Source organism: Phocoena sinus, chromosome 3, assembly GCF_008692025.1.
Source record: "Phocoena sinus isolate mPhoSin1 chromosome 3, mPhoSin1.pri, whole genome shotgun sequence".
NCBI lineage: Eukaryota > Metazoa > Chordata > Mammalia > Artiodactyla > Phocoenidae > Phocoena > Phocoena sinus.
In genome coordinates this window covers 8,086,939-8,103,802 of record NC_045765.1, presented here as the reverse complement: position 1 = coordinate 8,103,802, position 16,864 = coordinate 8,086,939, and the positions used below count along the sequence as shown (strand labels likewise).

General features: G+C 47.7%; 1 protein-coding gene and 1 non-coding gene across 5 annotated transcripts; both read left to right on the top strand.

The window, feature by feature from the left end:
* The first annotated feature begins 665 nt into the window (after positions 1–665).
* On the top strand, positions 666–16,836 carry ECSIT (ECSIT signaling integrator). Of its 4 annotated transcripts, none has more exons than XM_032627613.1 (9): positions 684–761; positions 967–1,105; positions 6,028–6,146; positions 10,218–10,635; positions 10,858–11,081; positions 15,178–15,235; positions 15,368–15,516; positions 15,686–15,791; positions 16,493–16,836. In XM_032627613.1, exons 2-9 carry the CDS (start codon positions 967–969, stop codon positions 16,741–16,743), a joined length of 1,464 nt encoding a protein of 487 aa, XP_032483504.1. In that variant the 5' UTR covers positions 684–761; the 3' UTR covers positions 16,744–16,836. The 4 variants fall into 4 exon arrangements, with proteins under 4 accessions (XP_032483508.1, XP_032483507.1, XP_032483504.1 ...); XM_032627615.1 differs by having other exon boundaries at positions 686–761; positions 15,734–15,791; XM_032627617.1 differs by lacking the exon at positions 967–1,105 and having other exon boundaries at positions 666–761; positions 15,734–15,791.
* Positions 7,576–7,648, top strand: TRNAG-CCC. Its single transcript has one exon. It is a non-coding gene; the product is annotated as a tRNA-Gly (tRNA).
* Positions 16,837–16,864: the final 28 nt, after the last annotated feature.

Here is a 16,864-nt window from a genome sequence, read left to right as displayed (position 1 = left end):
CAGCTGGGCCCGTGAGCCATGGCCGCTGAGCCTGCGCGTCCGGAGCCTGTGCTCCGCAACGGGAGAGGCTACAGCAGTGAGAGGCCCGCGTACCACAAAACAAACAAACAAAAACAAACAAACAAAAAATCTCCAGCATATACTTATATGGCTGTTCTGCATAAACTCAATTAAATCTCAAAAACAAAAAACAAAAAAACCCATGAGGTTATTATAATTGGCCCATTTCAGGGTTGAGACAATCAATGCACAGATGGGTTAAGCACTAGCCCAGACCCATGAAGCTAGATTAACAGAGCCTGCCACCTTCCCTAATGTTAGTGTCCAATCCTCAGCGCCTGGCTCAAATGTTTGTTGAACAAATGAAGGAATCCACATCACTTCCACCTTTAATATTTCATTCCCACATTTCAGGTGGGAAAACTGGGGCTGCCAGTAAGATTCACAGGCCCCACCCCCACCCCAAGTCCAGCCTCCCAGCCCGGAAATGGGGCAGTCACTCCTTCCCGAACCAAAACTCCTTAATTCCTAGGTAGGAGGCGCCGCTTGCCTCATTGAGGGCGGGGCCTGGCACATTACGAGGCGGGACCAAGGCCTTTCCACCTTCCTATTGGTGCTCCTCTCTTGGGGGAGGGACCTCTCGAAACCGGTGTCCTTGATTTGCTGTCGCCTTGGCGGCCCGTGACCCGGATGGTGCAACATGGCGGCGCCCAGCGGTAAGGTAGAACCGGCAGGGATTCCGCGGCCGGCCGCGTGAGTAGGTAGGTCGCGCATGGGGAGGCAAGCGCGAATATCTGGGCCCTGGGGCGGCCAGTTCTGTGCTGGCAGTGCGGAAGGGCGGCCCCGGAGGGCCGCGGCTGCAGGGCCAGGGCACCGTGACCTTGCCGGGTACGGGGCGGGGATGTGCCGGAAAAAGCCGCCCTCTCTGTACCCGCCTCCCCACATCCCTAATCTCTAATTTTGCAGATGAGACTGCTGAGGCTCAGAGAGGTTAAAGCCTTCTCCCAAGGTCACGCCGCAAGTCATCAGCTAGGCTGGAATTGGACCCCGCATCTGTCCCTTTCTCCGAAGGGACTCAAAATCCTGGCAGCCAGCCTCAGCTGCTGTAGGTACACTCTGCCTAGGGATTAAGATTTTTAGAAGTTTTGTAGAAATTTAGCTCTTCCCATTAACTGATATTTGCTGGGTACCCACCATATACCAGGCACTGTCCCAGGTCCTGGAGACGCAGCAATAAGGCACACAAAAATCCCCGAGCTCCCCGGGAAGCCAGACATTGAACAAATCAGAAGTAAATGAAACATGTGATTTCAGATGCTAATAATTGCTAAAAATACATTCATCAGGGTGATGGGACTTTAGATTGGGAGTGGGGCGTTGGTCAGGGAAGGCTTCTTATTTGACTATAGACCTGAATGACCAGAGACAGCTCTGGACTGATGGGAGCGGGTGTGGTGGCCGGGGGGTGGGGGGTGCGAGAAATTTACAGAAAGAGAAGCAAGTTCAAAGGCTCTGAGGCTAGAATAAAGTCAGCTTGTTTAAGAAACGGTGTAGCTGGAGCTGCCAGTACTAAGAGTTGAGTTTAGAGGGGCGGACCCTGCCTGATTTTATCTTGTGTGATATAACATTAGTGATTTTAGGCAGAGAACACTGAATTAACTTTACATTTAAAAAGCTCCCTCTGACCACTGGGGGGAGAACTGAGTGGAGGCAGGTAAGGAAAGAAGTGTGAGGCTGGGTAGGTGGAAAGAGGTCATGGACTGGAGTGGTGGCCTGCAGATGGAGAGAAATAGATGCATCTGAGGTGGATTTGGAAGCAGTCAACAGGAGTAGCTGATGGATTGGATGGGGGAGTGAGGGACACAGTGGACTCAGAATTCCCAGGTTTGTGGTCTGAATGACTGGGAATGGTGATGTCGTTGGCTAGGATGAGGAAGAACAAGTTTCAGCAGGGATATAATTTGGAGCAACATAAGTTTGAGATGGCTGGGGAATACACCAAAGTGGCAGTTAGGTATGGAGGCTGGAGCTCATGGCATAGATCATCATTTCTCAGACTTTAACACACAGAGGAGAAACCTGGACTTTTGTTAAAATGCACATTCTGATTCAGCAGGTCTGGGTTAGGGCTGAGATTTTGCATTTCTAATAAGCTCCCAGATGATAATAACCAATGCAGCTGGTCCCTGGGACACACTTTGAATAGCAAAGGTTTAGATTAAAGTCTTAATCTCAGCTGCATGTTACAGTCATTGGAGTGCTTTAAAATGCTGATACCTGGGCCATGCCTCTAGATATTTGGATTCCGTATATCTGGGGTATGGCCTGGACAAGGGGATTTTTAAAGCTCCCTAGATAATTCTAATATGAACAAAGTTTAAGAACCATTAGAGCTGCCTAGAGGAATACAGAGAGGAGAGGAACCTCTCTTGGAAGCTGAATGATGCCTTAGAGTAGCAGACAGATAAATTCAGAACGTGGGACTCTTTGCAGCCTTATTACTCAAAATGTGGTCTCCAGACTAGCAGCATCAGCATCACTTGAAAGTTTGTTAGAGGTATGGTCTTTGGCTCCACCCTAGACCCACTGAATCAGAATCTGCATTTTAACAAGATCTTTGGTGATTCGTCTGCAAATTCAAGTTTGTAAACATTGCAAACTTTAGAGAAGGAAGCAGGTCTTACTGAATGGTTGAGAAATAGACCTGGGTACTAGGAAGAAAATCAAGAGTGTCAAGGTGGGAGGAGGACCTCACCTATGCCAAATCCTTCTGAGAAATTGAGCAAAATGAGCCAAAGAAATAACCACTGGCTTTGTTAAGTGTAGAAGACACAAGGGGTCTTTACAGGAGTGGTGTCAGTGGAGTGGTTGGGGCAGCAGCCAAGTTGGAGAGAGTGAGGAGGGAACACAGCGTGCAGACATCTCTTGGGAGAAGCTGTGCTATAAATGGAGCAGAGATGTGGAGCAGAGGCGGAAGAAGATGCTAGAGAAAGTTTAAACGGTGATAAAAGTGATCCAAATACTTCCCAACTCATTTTATGAGGCCAGCATTACCCTGAAACTAAACCAAACAGACACGACAAGAAACGAAAACTACATACCAATATCTCTTATGAACATGGATACAAAAATCCTCAACAAAATGTTAGCAAACCAATTTTAGCAACATATAAAAAGAATTATACACCATGACCCAGCGGAATTTGCCCGAGGAATGCAATATGAGTTTAACATTTGAAAATCAGTTAATGTAATACACCATATTAATAGACTAAAGGACAAAAAAACACATGATTAGTTTGCTAGAAGCCAAAAAAAAAGCATTTGACAAAATCTGATGCCCTTTCTTATAAAAATACTCAGCATCTAGCAATGGAAAGGAATTTCCTCAACCTGATAGGTCATCTGTGAAAAACCCACAGCTGACATCGTATTTAATGATGAAAGACTGGATGCTTTCCCCGCTAAGATCAGGAACAAGACAAGGATGTGCACCCTGGCCACTTCTATTCAACACTGTACTGGAGGTCCAGCAAGGACACTTGGGCAAAAAAAAGAAAAGGCATCCAGATTAGACAGGAAGAGGTAAAACTATCTATGTTTGCAGATGACATGATCTTGTATGTAGAAAATCTCAGGGAATCCAATTTAAAAAAAAAAAAAACTATTAGGACTAATGCAAGTTCAGCAGGGTTGCAAGATACAAGATCAACACATAAAAATAAATTGCGTTTCTGTACACTAGCAATGAACAATGTGAAAATGAAATTATACAGTAGCTTCATAAAGAATAAGATACAAATAAATTTAACAAAAGAAGTAAAGGACTTCTACATGGAAAACTGTAAAACATCGTTGAGAGAAATTAAAGAAGATCTAAATTAATGGAGGGGTATCCCATGTTCATGGATCAGAAGATAATATTATTAAGATACCAGTATTTCCCAAACTGTTCTACAGATTCAACACAATCCCTACCAGAATCCCAGCTGGATTTTTTCCAGAACTTGACAGCTGATTCTAAAATTTATATGTAATAGTGAGGGATCCAGAATAGCCATATAATATTGTAAAAGAAGAACAAAATAGGAGGACTTAACACTTCCCAATTTCAGAACCTACAAGCTACAGTAATCACAACAGTGTGGTATTGGCATAAGGCTCAACATATAGATCAACAGAATTAAATTGAGAGCCCAAAAGTAAACCCTTACATTTATGGTCAATTGATTTTCAACAAGAGTGACAATGAGAAAAAATAGTCTCTTCAACAAATAGTACTAGGACAACTGGATATCTACATGAAATGAACCCCTTCCTCACACCATTCACAAAGATTAATTCAAAATGGATCAGAGGGGAATTCCCTGGTGGTCCAGTGGTTAGGACTCTGAGCTTCCACTGCAGGGGGCATGGATTCCATCCCTGGTGGGGCAACTAAGATCCCCACAAGCCACAAGGTGTGGCCAAAACAAACAAACAAAACTTCTAGAAGAAAACATAGGAGTAAATCTTCATGACCTTGGGCCAGGCAATGGTTTTTTAGATAAAACATAAAAAAAAAAAAATCAAAAGCAAAGCTACAAAAGTAAAACAGAAATTGGATTTCATTGGAATTAAACATTTGTGCTGCAAACAATAACATCAGGAAAGTGAAAGACAATTCAAAGAATGGGAGAAAGTATTTGTAAATCATAAGCTTCTAGTATCCAGAATATATAAACAACTCAATAATAAAAAGATAAATAACCTAATTTTTAAATGGACAAAGGATCTAAATAGACATTTCTCTGAAGAAGATACACAATGGCCAATAAACCCATGAAAAGATGCTCATCATCATTAACTTTTAGGGAAATGCAAATCGGAACCACAGTGAGATACCACTTCACACCCATTAGGATGTCTGTAATCAAAAAGAAAGACAACAGCAAGTATTGGCAAGAATGCAGAGAAATTGGAACTCTTATACATTGCTGGTGGGGATGTAAAGTGGTGCAGCCACTTTGGAAAACACTTTGGCAGTTTCTCAGATGATTAGACAAAGAGTTACTATATGTCCCAGCAATTTGATTTCTAAGTATATACCCAAGGGAAGTGTAAACATATGTTCATACAAAAGCTACACAAGTGTTCATAGCAGCAATAGTCATATAGTCAAAAAGTGGGAAGAACTGCAAGTGTTCATCAATGGAATGGGTAAATAAAATATGGTTAAATCCATACAATGAAAAAATTTTGGCAATTAAAAGGAATGAAGTCTGATACATATTACAACGTGGATAAACCTTGAAAACATGTTAAGTGAAAGAAGGCCGTCACAAAAGAGCCCATATTATATGATTCCATTTATATGAAATTCCCAGAGTAGGCAAATTTATAGACACTAGATTAGGGGTTGCCTAGGGTTGAGGGTGAGGGGAAATAGAGGGACTGCTAATGGGTATAGGTGGGTTTTTTTGGGGGGGGGTGACAAAAGTGTTCTAAAATTAGATTTAGTGATGGTTGCACAATTCTGTGAATATACAGTTGACCCTTGAACAATGTAGGGGTTAGGGGTGCCGACCCTCCTCACAGTTAAAAATCCAAATATAACTTTATAGTCCGCCCTTCATATCCACGGTTCCACATCCTAAGATTCAACCAACCACAGGTCGTGTAGTACTGTAGTACGTATTTACTGGAAAAAAATCAGCGTGTAAGTGGACCCATGCAGTTCAAAGCAGTGTTGTTCAAGGGTCAACTACTGAAAACACATTGGATTTTATACTTAGGTTCAACTGTATGGTACACAAATACAGCTGTTAAACAAAACAATGATCTGGTAGGGAGGGGGACGAATGCAGGAGCAAATTCCTCAAGATAGTGAAGGGTTTGGCCCAGAAGAACAGGGACCTTTGATTGTAACAGTCACTTCTGCTCCACCTTGTGCATGCAGTCTGGGACGTGACCTCTGCCCAAGAGAGGGGTCTCATTGCCTTTAGCGGGTGGGGTACCAAGCTGATGCTCTTTCTTCTCTCTTTCTAGGTGGTTGTCCGACAGGCAAAGGCATGAGCTGGGCCCAAGCCATCCTGCTGGCCCGGGGCCTCTCTCGGGGCTGGGGAGGTATCTGCAGCACTGCCCTCACCGGAGCCCCCTTCTCTCAGGTAACTGCCAGTCATGGGGTGGAGAGAGGCAGGCAGGCCTGGGATTTGCTCACAAGCCCTCCCAGTGAAGCCAGCTCGGGGGGGTTGGGGGTGGGGGTGGGGGTGTCTGGGCTGGCCTGTCTGCTCTGAGGGCCAGTTGAATGTCTCTTCTCATTTTAAGAAGTGTTGGTGCGCCCATGAGTGAGGGGCTTGAATTTGAAATCAAGAAGGTCTGAGCTAAGTAGATTTGGGTGGTGACTCTGGGTGACTCCTGTATTCACTTGTAAAGATGTGAATTGAATTTCGTTCCCTTACCCTAAGTGACCAGGCTGATCAACGGCCATAAATTATAACAAGAATGGTGATGATGGTGACAATATTAATAGCTCCCTTATTGAGCACTTCCTCTGGGCCAGGCCCTGTGCTATGCATTTCATTTGCATTATCTCATTTGTGGTGTCTCCCCTTCTTCGGAGCATTCTAGAGCTTCTTTTCTGCTTTCTGCCCTATGCACATACCACCTGTAGTATTAGTTTCCTACACTTTCACTTTATTTATTTTTTTAAAATATAAATTTATTTATTTATTTTTGGCTGCGTTGGGTCTTCGTTGCTGTGCACAGGCTTTCTCTAGTTGCAGCAAGTGGGGGCTACTCTTCATTGTGGTGCGCAAGCTTCTCATTGCGGTGGCTTCTCTTTGTTGTGGAGCACTGGCTCTAGGTGCGGCACACGGGCTTAGTTGCTCTGTGGTATGTGGGATCATCCCGGACCAGGGCTTGAACCTGTGTCCCCTGCATTGGCAGGCAGATTCTTTTTTTAAATAGAGAACAGGAGTATTTATTTATTTATTTTTAAATTTATTTGTTTTTATTTTTGGCTGTGTTGGGTCTTCCTTTCTATGCAAGGGCTTTCTCTAGTTGTGGCAAGCGGGGGCCACTCTTCATCGCGGTGTGCGGGCCTCTCACTATCGCGGCCTCTCTTTTTGCGGAGCACAGGCTCCAGACGGGCAGGCTCAGTAGTTGTGGCTCACAGGCCTAGTTGATCCGCGGCATGTGGGATCTTCCCAGACCTGGGCTTGAACCCGTGTCCCCTGCATTAGCAGGCAGATTCTCAACCACTGCGCCACCAGGGAAGCCCTGGCAGGCGGATTCTTAACCACTGCACCACTTTAAATGAATGCCTTTTTTAAAAAAACCATCTCCTTACCTAAGCAGGATATTGGGATGGCTATTGGGTGCAGCAGAACAGAGGGCTTCAATCTCAGCTGTGCTGCTTTGCTGCTGTGTGGCACCAGGCATCTTGTTTCATCTCCCAGGGCCTCAGTTTCCTCATCTGTAAAATGGGTACACGAAGAGGCACTCCTTCAATGGACGGTTGAGAAGAATAAATGATCCTCACTCTCAGAAAGTGCTCAACAATGCCTGGAACATAAGAATATTCCATAAGACACTTCCCTGGTGGTCCAGTGGTTAGGACTCTGTGCTCCCACTGCAGGGGGCCCAGGTTCGATCCCTGGTCGGGGAACTGAGATCTCTCAAGCCACACAGCCCGGCCAAAAAAAAAAAAAAATTCTGTAAATGTTAGCTCTTATTAGCCATATATTTGAAAAGATGCCTCATGTATAACCATTCTAATTTAAACATACAATTTAAATGAAAGCAAATCTATTAGGGTACCATCTAGAGCAGGGGTTGGCAAACTTTTTCGTAAAGGGTAAGACAGTAAATGCTTTTGGCTTTGTAGGCCATGTGGTCTCTGTCACAACGACTCAACTCTGCCACTGCAGCACAAAGCAGCCCCAGACCAGACGTAATGAAGGCATATGGCTGTGTTCCAATAAAACTTTATTGACAAAAGCAGGCAGCTGACTGGATTTGCCCCACAGACTGTAGTTTGCCAACTTCTGTTCTAGAGGGATCTGACCTGCTCCCAGCAGCATACACTCCCCACTCTGGGGAACAAGATCCCCTTGACCCAAGGGAGGTACCATCATAATAGATGGGGAGAGAGGCCTGAGCAGTAGAGTGGGTTGTGGGTATCACCAGGTGGAGGACAGTCACGCTGAGGCTCCTGCTGACTCCAGAATCTGCATTTTCTTTTTTCAACTCAATTTTTTTTTTGGTTTTTTTTGGCCATGCCACGTGGCTTGTGGGATCTTAGTTCCCTGACCTGGGATTGAACCCAGGCCCTCAGCATTGAAAGCATGGAGTCCTAACCACTGAATTACAAGGGAATGCCCTCAACTCAGTTTTTGAAATCTATCTTTTAAATAGGTAATTACAGCAGACAATATAGTTCAAAATTCAAAGAGTTCTGAGGCTGTACCGTGACAAGGGTCTCTCTCTCTCTTGCCTGGCCACCGCTTAGCTCCCTTCTCTAAAGGCAAGATGTTGCCTGCGTATTGTATTTCCTTCCAGAGATGTTTTTCACAAAAGCAAAAAATATGTATCCATGCAGTCGATTCTCATTATTCACAGTAACATTCTAGAAAGTCACTGCATACGCTGAATTAGCGAATACCAAACCATTGCTGCCAGGGGAGATACGGGATAAGGTTCCTATGAGCCTCAGGTCATAACATTTTCATCAACCAATCAATCATAACGTTGTTGTATGTGTGTTTCTGTTTAAAGACATCCTATTTAATCTAGGTTTTTGATTCATTAACATTGAACCCACGGCCAACAGCACTATAACTCATGCCTGAGCTTACCTACCACATGTATCTTCTCTAAGGAACAGCAGGGCCTTCTTGCACGTAGGAACACTAGGCAGGCTTAGGGGTCCTTTTCAACCACAAATCAACAAAAAAGATGCAGAAAACATACACTAAATAAACCTCTAGGGACTTTCCTGGTGGCGCAGTGGTTGAGAATCCACCTGCCAATGCAGAGGACACGGGTTCAAGCCCTGGTCTGGGAAGATCCCACGTGCTGCGGAGCAACTAAGCCCGTGCGCCACAACTACTGAGCCTGCATTCTAGAGCCTGTGAGCCACAACTACTGAAGCCCACATGCCTAGCGCCTGTGCTCTGCAACAAGAGAAGCCACCACAATGAGAAGCCCGCACACCTCAACGAAGAGTAGCACCCGCTCACCACAACTAGAGAAAGCCCGCGCACAGCAACGAAGACCCAACACAGCCAAAAATAAATAAATAAAAAATTAAAAAAAAATAATAAATAAACCTCTAAAAGGACACTCATTGGGAATTCCCTGGCGGTCAGTGCTTTCACTGCTGGGAACCCAAGTTCGATCCCTCGTTGGGGAACTAGTTCCTGCAAGACATGCAGCACAGACAAAAAAATAAAACAAAATAATATAATATAAAATAAAAGGACACTTGTTGACAGCATGGGGGCTGATACAAGAAGGCCAAGCATTGCCTTGTTCCATCTCAGCTGGGAATATAGGCGCTGGGCAACTCAACTTTCCACCCCCCTGCACGTGTCTGCAAATGGCCAGAAAGTGCCAAGAGTATTGGCTTTGGGAGTATAAATGAATTTTAGCAAGTAGGCAAATTTGCAAACATGGAATTCGCAAATAATGAGGACCAACTATATATAAGCTGTTGTTTTCTTTTTTTTACACAAATGGGAAGCTACTGTACACACCGTTTCACACCTTGTTTTTTTTTTTCATTTAATGGTATACCCTGGAGCTCACTCGAGGTCACACAAGACCTCCTCAGTGTGCGTTACAGCGGTAGGTGCTCCTTGTCCAGGTGCTTGGCCATTTGCTGAATTATTTCCTTGCCGATGCACATTTGGGCCATTTCCACTGACGCAGCAGACGAACAAAAGTCATTTGGTGCAGGTGCTTTTAGAGCTATCCGATTTAAATACCAGATGCAGGATTGCTGCGTCAGAGGGTGTGTGTTTGTCATTGTGGTGAACATTGCCTCCGTCGGGGCGTTACCATTGCTCTCTCACACTTTGTGATGGTGCCTCATCTTGGGTCTGTAACCCGCGCAGCACACTTCTTCAGAGGCCCTTAGGGAGGCCTGCTGGCACCTTTCTCAGCAAAGAGCCAGTGCGGCAGTCCCCCAGGGGCACTGGGAGACCCACATTCCAGCAGTGGTTCTCTATCCGCAGGTGACGCCCCAGGCCCCGCGGGGCCTCCACTGCAGCACAGCCGCCCACCAGCCTGACTCGCCGCTGGTCCCACGCCCACCCGAACCCCAGAGGGGGCTGGTCAAGGCCCTGGCACCCCACGAGGAGCTGTTTAGGCAGGCGCCAGATGGGGTGCGGGACAAGGCGAGCTTCGTGCAGGCGGTGCAGAACTTTACGCAGTACAACGTGCACAAGCGGGGCCACGTCGACTTCATCTACCTGGCCCTGCGCAAGATGCGGGAGTATGGCGTCGAGCGGGACCTGGCTATCTACAACCTGCTGCTCGACATCTTCCCCAAGGAGGTCTTCCGGCCTCGCAACATCTTCCACAGCATCTTCCTCCACTACCCACGGCAGCAGGAGTGCGGGATCGCTGTCCTGGAGCAGATGGAGAACCACGGTGAGGCCAGCAGGCCAGCTCAGGCGGGGGCGGGGGCCACCTCCCTCTCCAGGGTCTCGGGGCCCTCCATGGCTCCTTGGCTCTGACTCGTCTCCTCTCTGTCTCTCTGTCTGGCTTCCTCCTCTGCGCGCCCACCCCCATCTCTTGCTCATCTCTCTCTCCCATCATCCCTTCCCTCTTCTGCCCCCTCCCTGAGGCTCAGCCTCCATCTGCCTGGCACAGGGGTGATGCCCAACAAGGAGACGGAGTTCCTGCTCACTCAGATATTTGGGCGCAAAAGCTACCCCATGCTCAAGTTTGTGCGCATGAAGCTGTGGTTCACCCGCTTCAAGAATATCAACCCCTTCCCCGTGCCCCGGGACCTGCCCCAGGACCCAGTGGACCTGGCCAGATTGGCCCTGCGGCACATGGAGCCCGACCTCAGTGCCAGGGTCACCGTCTATCAGGTATCCACCCCGTCCACATCCTCGGCCGCCTCTGGGGCAGGGCCCCCTTCAGTAAGCCCAAGTGATTGTGGTGAGACAGGCCGTGATTCGCTGGCAGAACCTCCGCTAGACTCCAGGGCCCTTGGCACAGCTTGACCTCTGACCTCGGCCCCTCTCCCCACATTCACTGTATTCTGGGCATGGCTTTCTGTTCCTTGAGCAGTCTGTGGCAGCTCCCCCCGAGGCCTTTGTGCTTGCTGTTCCCTCTGCCAGGAACACCCTTCCTCCGGGACTTCACTTCCTTCAGGTCTGAGTTCCACCGACCTTTCGTCAGGACCTCTTTCCTGACCACCCTGGCTGAGCCTGGTTCCCCGTGACTCAGTTTCACCTGTGTCTCCCAAGGCCCAGCACAGGTTCTGGCACAAAGTGGACATTCCACAGCTGTTTGTCGAATGACTAAATGAAATATTCCCCATATCCTGGGGGCTGTGGGAGCCCAAAAGGGAGCAGGGAGGGCTTCCTGGAGGAGGTGAGGGTGAGCTGGGCGCAGGCAGAACAGAAGAGGTGAGGAGAGTATTCCAGGCAGAGGGAGCAGCATGGGCCAGGGCTCGAGGGTGGCTGGGAGTGGCTGGAGATGCTGAAAGGGCTTCCTTTGGCCGGAGCAGAGAGTTGGGGTGAGAGAGAAGAGGCATGTAGGACACCGGGTTAGTAATGAGAGGGCCACGGGGAGGTTTTAAGAAGAGGAGGGTTGGGGTGCAAGTCAAGTTTCTGGAAGGATTTGCGCCTTTGAAAGCGCCCCCTGGCGGCCGTGTGGATGGTGTTGGATTGGGGGCAAGGCAAAGAGGACAGAGGGGCTAGGAGAGTGGTGATGCGGTGTACCAGTGAGAGAACATATTGCAGAGGAAGTGCAGTTTTTAACTCATTTCTTCGTTTTTTAAAGTAATGCATTAAAAGGAATTCCCCGGTGGTCGAGTGGTTAGGACTCTGCGCTTTCAATGCTGAGGGCCTGGGTTCCATCCCTGGTCAGGGAACTAAGATTCCACAAGCTGGGCGGCATGCCACCACACCCCCCCGCCCCAAAAAAAGTAATGCATTAAAAAGCCAAACAGGGAACTGCACGGGTTCCATCCCTGGTCAGGGAACTAAGATCCTGCAAGCCCACACGGCACAGCAGGGAAAAAAAAAAAAAGCCAAATGGTACACAAGAACACACAGTGAAGAGTTCCCCTCTCCTACCCTGACCCTTTAGCCCCCAGGCTACTTCCCCAGAGGTGACCACTTCCATGTCTTCTTCTCAAGAGATCTATGCATTTGCATGCAGATGTATACTTTTCTTTTTGCATATATATCCTTTGTATTTAAATATCCCTTTTTTCCCCTGTTTCATTATTAAAAGTGCATACAGAAGGGTTGAAAACATGGTAAAATGATCACCTACACCACCTAGTTTTTTTTAAAAACTTTATTGAAGTATAGTTGATTTACAATGTTGTGTTAGTTTCTGGTGTACAGCAAAGTGATTCAGTTATATATATATATATATATATATATATATATGTTTACATATATATTTTTTCAGATTCTTTTCCATTATACTTTATTACAAGATCTTGAATATAGTTCCCTGTGCTATACAGTAGGACCTTGTTGCTTGACACCACCTAGATTTAGAATGGGAACAATCCAAGTATCTATCAAGAGGGACTTGTCCATGTCCACTGTGGCACCTCAAAGACTGGTGAAAAAAGTGAAAGGGTGAGGCATGCACAGTGGTGTAGTAAGCCACCTAAAGTGTGAGAAGGGAGGAGAAATAAAAAGGCATATAGCTATTTGTTTATTTTCACAAGAATAAATAATGCAGGGAATTCCCTGGCGGTCCAGTGGTTAGGACTTAGAGCTGTCACTGACAAGGGCCCGGGTTCAATCCCTGGTCGGGGAACTAAGATAACGCAAGCCAGGCGGCATGCCCAAAAAATAAAAAAAATTTAAAAATAAGTAATGCAAAGATAAGTCAGATATGGGTAAAAATGGTCATCTCTGGGCAGGCAGAGGAGATGGGGGTAGAGAGAAAAGGAATGGGAGGGAGACATCTATTTAATATGGGTTGGCTTCTAAACTATGGAAATGTTTAGTCTATCAAAAATATATATAGGGCTTCCCTGGTGGCGCAGTGGTTGAGAGTCCGCCTGCCAATGCAGGGGACACGGGTTCGTGCCCCCATCTGGGAAGATCCCACGTGCCACGGAGCGGCTGGGCCCGTGAGCCATGGCCGCTGAGCCTGCGCGTCCGGAGCCTGTGCTCCACAAGGGGAAAGGCCACAACAGTGAGAGGCCCGCGTATAGCAAAAAAAAAAAAAAAATATATATATATATATATATAAAATCAAAAAAGAGGGGAAAGAACCCACCAAAGTTGAAAACAAACATATGTGGCTAAATATCCAATTGACAGCATAACCAGTGAGAGAAAAAAATTCTGAGTCACTGTTGTCTGACATCCTTAGTGGCCTGCATTCTGAGAATCCTGAACTTAATCCCCTAGCGTTATGGTCAGCTGTAATATCATAATCATATGTTGATGGATAAGTCAAATAAGCATGTGTATTACTTGTAATAGGAGCCAAGATTTTGACTGTGAGAGAAAAAGCTATACAATGTTAGAAAAAATGTTATTTTAATATTAAAAGTAACGGGAGAGGCCACAGCAGTGAGAGGCCCACTTACCGCAAAAAAAAAAAGAAAAATCGGTATAAATATATTGTCCAGTAAAAGGGCCCAGGAGCAAAACCTACACTTTTAAAGATGTTTCTCAAACGGCAGTGCATTATACATACACATATTCTGCACCTTGCCTTTTGCTGTTCTCACTTAATAATATGGCTGGGAGCCCCTTATTTTTTTAATTAAGTATTGGATTTTTTTTTTTTTTTTGATGTGGACCATTTTTAAAGTCTTTATTGAATTTCTTACAGTATCGCTTCTGTTTTATATTTTGGTTTTTTGGCCGCAAGGCATGTGGAATTTTAATTCCCTGACCAGGGATCAAACCCACACCCCCTGCATTGGAAGGCAAAGTCTGAACCACTGGACCACCAGGGAAGTCCCAAAGGAGTCCATTCTTTTTAACCTGAAAGGGTGGAGGATATGTGTGCCAGCAGTTGTCCACTCACAGGTATTTCGGTCAGAGTATGTGCATTTTTTCAAAAATGAATTTCATTTAGTTTTGGTTTTTGTTTTTTAGCCACACTGCTTGGCTTGCAGGATCTTGGTTCCCCAACCAGGGATTGAATCTGGGCCACCGCAGTGAAAGTGTCGAGTCCTAACCACTGGACCACCAGGGAATTCCCTCATTTAGTTTTTTGTTTTTTGTTTTAAAAGGCTTTTTTTTTTTTGATGTGTAACATTATTTTTTTTAATCTTTATTAAATTTGTTACAATATTGCTTCTGTTTATGTTTTGATTCTTTGGCCGCAAGGCATGTGGGATCTTAGCTCCCCAAGCAGGTATCGACCCACACCCCCTGCACTGGAAGGTGAAGTCTTAACCACTGGACCGCCAGGGAAGTCCCTCATTTAGTTTTTAAAATCACATTTCAGAGTGTAAAATTAGAAAGCTACAAAAGGCTGTTCTTTCCCTCCTTGCCCTCCACAGAGGCAAATGCTGTGACTTGCTTCTTGTGTCTCCTTCCTGGCATATTCTGTTTGCATGAAATTCTTTTCCTTTTTTAAATTTCACATGCACTGAGCACTTAGCATGTGCCAGGCATCGTTCTTGGCATTTTAGAACCATCTCAACTAAGTGCTGTTATTGCCCCCATTTTGAACTGGGGAAACTGAGGCACATGGTGACTTAGCCAAGGTCATGCAGACAGTGGCAGAGCCGGGATTTTAACGCAGGTGGGCCAGCTCCAGGGTTCCCTCCATGTGAGTATATCCAGGGTCAGTGGCTCTTACCCAATTAGATAGAAGCAAGAAAGCGGTGGGCTTGAGTGATTGTTGGAGGCCCAGTAGACAGACCCAAGAGGGGTCCTGAATTCACTGGAATCCCCATTTCTCTCTCCCGGGCTCCTCCATGGGGGCTGTGGGGGCTGCAAGCTTCCACTCCGACTTTCCTTGCAGATGCCTTTGTCCAAAGACTCCACAGATGCCACGGATCCCACGGAGCCCCACATCATAGGTAAGGTCCTGCGGAGGGAGGGAGGGAGGGAGCGAGCGCCGGGTTCTCAGCAGGCCTGCTGGGTGGGCTCCCTGGGCCTCTGGGCATAGCCCCTCAGCCAGGACGCCCCGGGAATGTGTGTTTCCACATCAGGAATCCAGAGTCCTGATCAGCAGGCCGCCCTGGCCCACCACGACCCAGCCCGCCCGATCTTCATTGAGGGTCCCTTCTCTCTGTGGCTTCGAGACAAATGCGTCTATTACCACATCCTCAGAGCTGACTTGCTGCCCCCCGAGGAGAGGGTGAGGGCCCAAAGTGGGAGTCGGGGGTGGTAAGAGTGAGCTGGCTCAAAGGTGGGGAGGGGGGTGGGGGTATGGGAGGGCAGGGGCCGGGGGAGAGGCGGCAGGTGGCTGCGACATCCTGGGCCTCTGCCTGCACCTCCGCTGGCCCCCACCCCCACCCCCGGGTTAGGAAGTAGAGGAGATTCCAGAGGAGTGGAACCTCTACTACCCGATGCAGCTAGACCTGGCCTACGGGAGGAGCAGCTGGGATGACTACGAGTTTAACATCGATGAAGGTAAAAACTGGGATGGGTAGGATTCTGAACACTGCACGGGATGGGGTGCCATCTCTGGAGTTGAGGGATGGGGCCCGGGCCGAGACCTAGTCCAGTTACACACACAGACCCTCTATACACACACACACACACACACACACACACATACACACACACACATACACACACACACACATACACACACACACACGCACCAGCACCACCGCCACCGCCAGCGCCGCCGCCGCCGCCACCGCCACCGCCACCGCCACCACCACCACCACCCCCCACCACCGCCCCCCACGAAAGCACAAAACTCACCACTCAGGGGCTCCAGACCTGTCAGCCCCCAAACATCCTCCTTCAGACGTTTATGGAGCACCTCTGTGCTGGCTACTGGGTATGACCAGGACAGGCCCAGTCCCTTCCCTCAGGCCAGCGGTGGATCAGACAAGTTACATTCTTGGGGTTCCAGGGGAGGAGCACACAACTCAGCCTCAGGTGGGAGTCAGGAGGATTTCCTGGTGGAAACTTGAGCCAGGAGGTGTCACCTAGGTGAAGCATGGGACAGGCAGGCTAGGCAGAGCATGTGCAAAGGCTTGGAAACACACAAAAGGAAAAAGGGAGCTTAAAGCCCCCATCCTTGGCCTGGAAGGGGTGTGGGCTTGAGGGGGCTGCTCCAGTCCCTACTGCACAAACTGAGGGCCTGTCTCTCCTGACAGTGGAGGAAGGCCCTGTCTTCGCCATATGCATGGCGGGTGCTCACGACCAGGCCACGCTGGCCAAGTGGATCCAGGGCCTGCAGGAGACCAACCCAACTCTGGCCCGCATCCCGGTGGTCTTCCGCTTGTCAGCGTCCTCCGGGGAGCTCCTGGCATCCTCCTCAGGGCTGGAGGAGCCACCCCTGACCCCACCCGAGGGCCGGGAAGAAGAGGAAAACAATCAGCAGCGACAGCAGCAGAGCCAGAGCTGAGCCTAAGCAGTCACAGGAGCACAGGCGGTGGACTGGTGTGAAAGCATGAGATGACCTTTTAGTGTACAGCAAATAAAAGTTTTCCGGCTTGGGGCTGCCTTGCCTCCTCTCTGGCAGTGTA

Coding starts and splice junctions, on each gene's coding strand:
- ECSIT (XM_032627613.1), top strand. CDS start 967: ATGAGACTGCTGAGGCTCAGAGAGGTTAAAGCCTTCTCCCAAGGTCAC. Junction 1,106..6,027: donor GGCAGCCAGCCTCAGCTGCT/GTAGGTACACTC, acceptor CTCTCTTTCTAG/GTGGTTGTCCGACAGGCAAA. Junction 15,792..16,492: donor CGAGTTTAACATCGATGAAG/GTAAAAACTGGG, acceptor CTCTCCTGACAG/TGGAGGAAGGCCCTGTCTTC.